The sequence below is a fragment of the Haplochromis burtoni genome, unplaced genomic scaffold (genome assembly GCF_018398535.1).
Source record: "Haplochromis burtoni strain Fernald_Lab_line unplaced genomic scaffold, NCSU_Asbu1 Contig_34, whole genome shotgun sequence".
Classification (NCBI taxonomy): domain Eukaryota; kingdom Metazoa; phylum Chordata; class Actinopteri; order Cichliformes; family Cichlidae; genus Haplochromis; species Haplochromis burtoni.
In genome coordinates this window covers 2758675-2766273 of record NW_024582395.1, presented here as the reverse complement: position 1 = coordinate 2766273, position 7599 = coordinate 2758675, and the positions used below count along the sequence as shown (strand labels likewise).

The 7599-nt window shown below is 41.5% G+C and overlaps 1 protein-coding gene across 2 annotated transcripts in view; it reads right to left on the bottom strand.

Annotated features, from left to right (window-relative positions):
- Positions 1 to 268: 268 nt before the first annotated feature.
- LOC102302901 (LHFPL tetraspan subfamily member 2a protein) overlaps positions 269 to 7599 on the bottom strand; it is a 10801-nt gene continuing 3470 nt past the window's right edge. For both annotated transcript variants that reach the window (XM_005919108.3, XM_042219530.1), the window contains exons 2-3: positions 2629 to 3329; positions 269 to 698 (exon numbers count right to left, since the gene is read on the bottom strand). In XM_005919108.3, the coding sequence (XP_005919170.1) occupies positions 442 to 698; positions 2629 to 3031 (660 nt within the window). In that variant the 5' untranslated portion in view covers positions 3032 to 3329 and the 3' untranslated portion in view covers positions 269 to 441. The remainder of the gene's footprint in view (positions 699 to 2628; positions 3330 to 7599) is intronic.

Genomic DNA, 7599 nt, shown 5'->3' with positions numbered 1-7599 from the left:
TATTCACTGCCAATCCAATTTATTTCACTAACCTCCTGCTATTCCAGCAAAAAAATAAAAAAATAAAAAAAACGTATAAGTATATAAGTTTTCCTCCTTCTCCAGCTTTACCAGAGATTTTTAAACTGAAGTTCTAAAAGGGGGGAAGCATTTCATTCCCTTTTCAACTGCTCATCAGGTAGTCTCCATCGCAAGAGAGTAACTTATTTTGAATGCAAAAGTTTAGTTAAAAACTCGGGGGGGGGGGGGGGGGGCGGGGGGGGGGGGGGGGGGGGTATTAAGGCCGTTTACAACAATCAGCTGATTTTATCCAGACTATCACGAGGGGGGAAGAAAATCCCCACTGAGAAACATCTGTCCTCCCTCCACGAAGTTGTAGTCCACATCAGAGAAATTACACCGTGGGTGATCCTTCTGCAGCTTCCCAGGTTTTCTAAAGGCTCAGAGCAGGCAGATCAGACTTTTCCCATCCTCAATCTCCTCCTGAACTTTATCGCTGGAAGTAGCGATCTCGGCCTGTGCAGACAGAACGGCACACAGGAAGGTTGCTAGCGTTCCTCCTATCGCTGTGTAGAACGCCCAGCCAAGTGAACAATTAAATGGTCGAAACGGCAACGCATCGGAGCCACAGTAGAACTTCACCTTCTCTGAACCCCAACCAGCAGGGTACAGCATGAGGCCGACCATCAGTAACAGGCCTGGAGGAAGAGCAGGTGATGATATGAGGGGTTTAGTCATGTCAGAGCTGAAGGTTTGAACAAATCGCAGTGCAGGTGGGAGAATAGTGAGTCAACTTTGCTAAAGACAACACCAATTTTTCAGCTGACGAGCTGATTTGTAATGGGTGGAGAGAACTCCTTTGACCCTCATCCTCAGTGGTGATATCACGTAATTACAGACTACCTACTCAATAGAGCTGGGCAGTCAAACCCGCCTGTGTGATTCATTGCAAAATATACAGTGGTAAGATTAATAAACTTGGGAAAGTATGATGAACATCAGATGTTGTAAAGTCAGATGTTGTAACTTGCCAACACAAAAGCAGTACTGACATTCCTTACAGACTATGGCATGATTTCAAAACTGAGCTCGAACAGCCTTGCTTGCACAGACTTGATGTGATAGACGCTATACTGGCATATTAGCAATAACTCTGGAGCAAGTGATATGCAGCTCCTCAGTTTCTTGAATTTGACCATGATTCAGCACTGCTATTCTTGAAATCAGCTCCTGTAACATACAACATCTAGTATTAATGGTGAATGAACCCAGTAGATTCATGGCAATGAAAAAAGAAAAAAAAACAAAAAACTTATATTCATGTATTTGTTGTATGTTTGTAGCCTCATGGCAAGTCAGCTATGATAAGTTCAAGCCCACTGAAACCCTAAATTCAATTTGCAGGCTTGTTTTTTTTCTAAGAGTAAATATACGGAAACTCAGAAACTTTGTGTCTGGACTCAAAAATGAATCTGTCTTGGTTGAGACTGGTCTTTTTAATAAATCCTTCTGTTTATAATGTTTCTATTTTACTACTTTATTTGACACCTGACTGTGTTATAGTATATTAATTGTTTATTTTTATTGCCATTTGCTGGATTGAGGTATGATTTCTGCCACCTATCCAACAACTATTCTTCATCTTCATCTTTCACGGGCGGTCGTTGCTCAAGAGTTGGCAGTTTGCCTTGTAATCGGAAGGTTGCCGGTTCGAGCCCCAGCTCCAGTGGTCAGAGGGCCTGGTGGTGCCAGTGTCCAGCAGCCTCGCCCCTGGGGCCCCCCAGGGCAGCTGTGGCTACAATGTAGCTTGCCATCACCAGTGTGTGAATGTGTGCGTGAATGTGTGGATGACTGACTGTGTAAAGTGTTTTGGGATCCATAGGGACTGAGTAAAGCGCTATACAAACACAGACCATTTACCATCTATTTGTGTCATATTTGTATAAATCATAACGACCAATAAATATGAACACTTAAAAAAAATGTTTTTCACTGAGAAAACATAGGGAATTGTAATCCCCCCTGTATTTAAGTTTCTTTTTAAAAAAAGAAGGCTAGAAATGGCCAGCAGAGGGCGACTTACATGGTTACAAAAAGATGTCCTGATCTCACGAAACCCCTTTTATGGTGAGTTTCTGGTCCCAATTTTTAGTTTCAGTTTATTATTATTATTATTATTATTATTATTATTATTATTATTATTATTATTATTATTATTATTATTATTATTATTTAATAGAACATGATTTCAGTTTGTGTCTTTTTAAAAAAAAAAAAATTAATCTATATTTATTTTCATTTTGTATACTATGAGATAAAAACCTAAAAAAAACTTAGATATGTAATTTCTCAAATCAGTTTTCATTGATATTTTGTAAACAGTAGACTACATACTAGTATACTCTGGGGTGACCCCTTAATCTGTCTGGTAACTGGTTTTACTCCAGCAACTTTATTATATATGCCCTTTCATACTATAATTTATTTATGTCATAAAATAAAAAACATTTCAATTTAGTGGAAGCTGTCCTCAGAGCATAGTTTACATATATATGAAGGTGGGAGGGGGCACATGATTACTTTCTGTAACAAAGATACTTAACACATACATACAGATTAACAATTTACCTGCAACAGCCTGAAGCAGTCCACAGATGTTGAATATGCTCTTCTTCAGGATGCTCTGAAAACACAGGCTGAAGATGGAGATAAAGGCCACACACCCAAGCACTAATGTCCCTGCTGCCAGAAACAACATGGCAGCCTGCCAGAAGCCGCTGGCCACTTCTCCAAATGTCGTGGCGTAAGGCCCACAGTTCACCTGCGAGGTCCCAATACGAAGGCAGCGGTTGTAAAGGCCGAGAGATGGCCGGTACTCTGAGTCCACTCCTGCCCTGGTCCCGCTGGTGTCATTCCGAGGCGATCCCAGCAACCAATCCGGGCTCATGAATGCAATGAGCTCAGCAAAGGCCACTACAATGCTGAGTAGGGTCCACAGCATGGAACGGCATGTTACAATAACATGGCACATGGCTTTAGCTCAGAGAAGGTAAAAAAACAATGATGAAAAACTTAATAAAAATTCTTGAAGCCCTTTAAGCTATTGGAGAGTTTCAGTTCCCTTCCTTAGAAAGAGAAAGGTCTGTAAGGTTCCCTGCGCAGATCCAGATGGGCTGCTGATCTTATCCTCTCAGAGCAGATGTTGTCCCTTCTCTCACCTCTTCTTTGCCTTCTTCCTCTTTGAGGTAATGTTTGGCTTCAGACATCCCAAATGGCAACAACGCACCAAATCAGCTTCCTTTAGTCATGATACCACCTGAACAGCAAGCCTAAATGAACAGAGACAGACTGAAGTCAGCAACACAACAAGGACAGGGTGTAAGAAACATCTACAAATGATTCTCCAGCAACTATGAATCATCACGCTCCTCCTTAGGCTTTCCAGATGACAAACAGTGTCCAATTTGTACCCTCTGTCATCAAACATTCATCCTTACCAAAAACCTACTCCCAAAGCGCTACTTTAAAGTCACAAACAGCTTGTTATGAGTGTGTAATAAGGCAAACTTCCCAGTGTGTGCTAGAACAGTCATGATGAATCACAATGCAGAGTTTATTCTGTCCTCGTTTTACTCATGGTAGACATCTGGCTGGTTGATTTTATCTGCAATGGGATAGAAACTGTGTGTTTTGCCACTAAGCAGGTGTTAGCGCAGAGCAGTACAAAACTCTGTTACAGCATGCCACATTTGACAGAATCAAACAAAAGCCACTTTCAGTATTCACTAAAGTGGGTGGCTCCACATTTTTGATTTGGTAGATTTTATTTTTGGCCAGATGCCTTTCCTGATGCAACCCCCGAGGAATTTGTGTCTCCTCCTGGAATCAAACCATTAAGCTTTCACTTGGGAAATGTGTAAACCACTACACTATGGAACCACTGATAGGATCACACAATATAATGTGCCATATCCTCGCCGCTGTCACAGGCAGACACAACATCAATGGGATCCTTCAGTTCACTGCTTAAATTACAGCCTGAATAAATGAATGTACATCAGCATTAGTTACTGGCTTTCATTAAGCTTAGCAAAGCAAAATGCATTTCTTTGTTCTTTATTCAACAGAAATAAAATCTGTATTAGTGCAATGGCCAGAAGTCCCAACAATCAATGGCACTGTTGCTGCATTATGATTTACTTGCTGTGACCAGATTGGCCTCGACGCATCCTTGGTCTTAGGGGAGCAATGAAGTTTCTTGGAAACCCTCTGATGTCATGAACCAGCTGCATGATACATACAGAAAAATATGCAGGATGTGTTATCTTCACTATCTTTGCAGATCTCACTGGTAGATCCAAGGGAAACCTGTGTCTGTGCATTCCCCCAGACAATATTTAAAGATTTTGTAAAAAATAAACTAAACTAACTAAACCTTCATTCATTTTCTAGTTCTGCAAAAGCAAAGAACTAAAAAAAATTCATGTCTTTTGTACAAAGGGAGTGGGAGATATTTCAGAGATCTCAAAATCTGGAACCATAAAACCAAACGAATATTTTTGGCACAGCTTGGCACCACTGGAGTTAAGACAGAAGGGGTTCTCCCGTCTGTATCAGTTATGAGAAACCATTAGTCAGGCACTTTATAGAGCCATAACTTTCACATAGAAGGGAGGAGAGGCTTGTTTAACTAATAGGAGTCAATGTTATTGCTCTAATTCTTGCTGAATGTGTCATTTTGCCAGTGATGAAAAGTTCAGCACAAAAAAAATTAATTAAGAGCTATAAGTCACTCTGGTGACCTGCCAGGAATACTCCAAGTACAGCACCAGGAATCACATAATCAACCATCCAGCCTCAATTAAAGGCGATAAATCATTACACCACATCTGTCACGATCCAAGTCATTTCAAGGCAAAACACTTCAGGAATTTCCAGACCAAGTATTATCTGTTACCCCTACACCGAATCACGTGAAGTCAGGATTAACCAGATCATAACAACAAAGTCGAAGCATGACGACATTTGAGTAGCAGGTATGAGATTTGGAACGGTTAAGCCGTGATTCAGTTCAGGGGGATTCAGTCATGTCTGCAGTCCCCTGTTGTGTTTGAAAGTCATGGCAGGATGTGTTTGTAGTTTGTGCACAAGTCTGCTTTGATTTTACTTGGACGGTGAAGCCGTCTTAAAGATTCCTAGTTAAATCTCATCTCGTCTGCTTGCGCTTGAGCAGAATTTTAGTGCTTCAGGACACTTGAACTTTATTCTCTTACTACTATCTCACACACTAATTAGAGATCACACAAAATTCCAGCTAAAGTACACTGTCTACAAATAATTACCCAGAGGGAGGTTAAACAGAGGGAGTGCATTTCAATTACAACTGGGCTGAGTAGAGATGAAGAAGATCCGCCAACATCACTGGTCGTTTTCAGCCCCATAAGGAAATGGCAGAAATAAACAGGAAGCAAACAGGAGGCATCAGTGTCTGTGCAAACGTTTTAGAGATTCACTCATGCATTGTGAGGATGACCTGTCAAACTACCCATCTAAACACAGTGTGTCTGAATGAGCTGTGAATCCGAATTTCAGGGAATTGTAGCTGTAAAGAAAAGACCGAGAACAATATAAGCAGGTATTTGAAGTGTGTTTATGTGTTTGAGGATGGTTTAGGGAGTGCCCTATTCTATTACAGTCCTTGAGATTGTTCCAGGCCTCTTCACACACACACACAATGGCTCCTTATTGTTATCACCGTTTCCATTTGGCAGTCATATCACACAACAGCACTCACCGCACAGGCAACTTTTTAGCTCTATTTATAGAAATCATTACAATACAGAAATGATGTTTTTAAGTGCGTGTGCATTGTGAGAAAATCAATGTGTGTTAATGTGGCTCTTTCAAGCGCACATAACCATGTGCGTACATTTGTTTGCATGAGCTTTTGTTTTTGGCTACACAGTCTACACTTTTAGTTCCTCTGGAGTTTGAGCCGTCTGTTTGCAGCTGATTATAACCCATCCAGCCTGAGCATGGTGCTCTCTGTTAAGACTACAATGCCCACAAATTAGCAGTTCTGTACAGAGATGGAGCCTACAAAACATACCTCGTCGAGGCAGTCAGCAGGCACCGTGTGATCTCTCTCAGCTACTACAGGAAACCTCTTCACTCACAGCTCGTCTTCCGCTCTCTAGTCTCAAAGAGTGCTGTCAGAATTAAGCCTTAAAAAGTTAATGTTACACTTTTATTAGGCCCAAGTATTTTGAAGTATTATCTATGCTTGTATTTAACTCAAAAATGTAGAGAGCATACAAATTAATCTGCAAGAAACTTTTGCAGTAACTCATTAGTACCAATTTGTTGATAGGCATTTGCCTGAGACTGTGGATGTATGCATGTATATATATGCACATTCTGTGCATAAGAGTGCTTACTGCAGTATTGTTGAGAGAGCATAAAGGTCACTACATCCTGAAATTGATGAATACTTTCCGCTTGTTTGGTGGTTGTTCTGGGAAAGCGCTTGAACAGCACTTCCTCAGCAAGGTCAAGATTTTCTGTGTGTTTATATGAGCACTGGGGAGGAGTATTTTACACTTAACGGCACATCAGACACTCAGAAATATGACTTATTCATAACCCGGTGATCAAGGCGCTGTGGGTGAGAGGCCTTTGCTTCCCTGTTGCTTTTGATAGATACATATCTTGAAACAGGCAGATCTTTGTTACTGCAGTTCTCTCTGTGCTTGTGGAGTCGCTCTCATATGCATCATCCCCAACACCGACAGACCGTGGAGACTCTTTCATGAATCCTCCCTGATGCAGAGTTTGATGTTACGGTAGATATGCAACAGGATGAAAGATGTTCAGCGGTAATGTGGTTCTGGATCTGATCTCGACCTGCTTTATCCCACGCTGCTCTCCTGTCCTGACACAAACCAAGCCTGCTGCACAGCATTACAAGCATGTAGAGAGGGCCCCGAGCCAACTTACACACAGCCTTCTAATACTTCATTCAACAAGCCAACATGAACAGTCTCCTTGCTGCTACGAGACAAACTTTCTCTCATGGAATTTACAAAAAATGCAGTCTGTGGGCCAACAGCCAGCCATGTGGACCACAGGTTAGACATGAAACCTGTTGTTCAAGCAGTTTGTATGCCCAGTAAAGTTTCTACTAATGAAACGAAATGTCCGTTTGACTCCAAGCCCCAGATAAAGCAGCAGATACATATGTGGGTCAGTCAGCTAGCCGTTAGAGGAAGCCGCTGAGGAGTTAATTGGTCTGAGATATCAGCAACAGTGCTGGTATCATGCCAAGGTGCTGAGGTAATGAGTGCAGGCCACTGTAGTCTGTTCTGAAGGGTGAAAAGTGAATGAGGACTGAAGGTGGGTGGTTAAGAGATCTAAAGCATGCTGACCCAGATTATTTGGTAAAGGGAGGATAGACACAGCCATTAAAATGGGAAACAAAGTCCATTCATTGAAGATGTGAGAGACAATGAAAATGCTATTGTTTTTCTGTGATGAGCCTGTTTAGAAAAGCATGTTTGAGTTGGTAGATCAGCCGCCAATAGCAGATGATTTCCCCCCCCC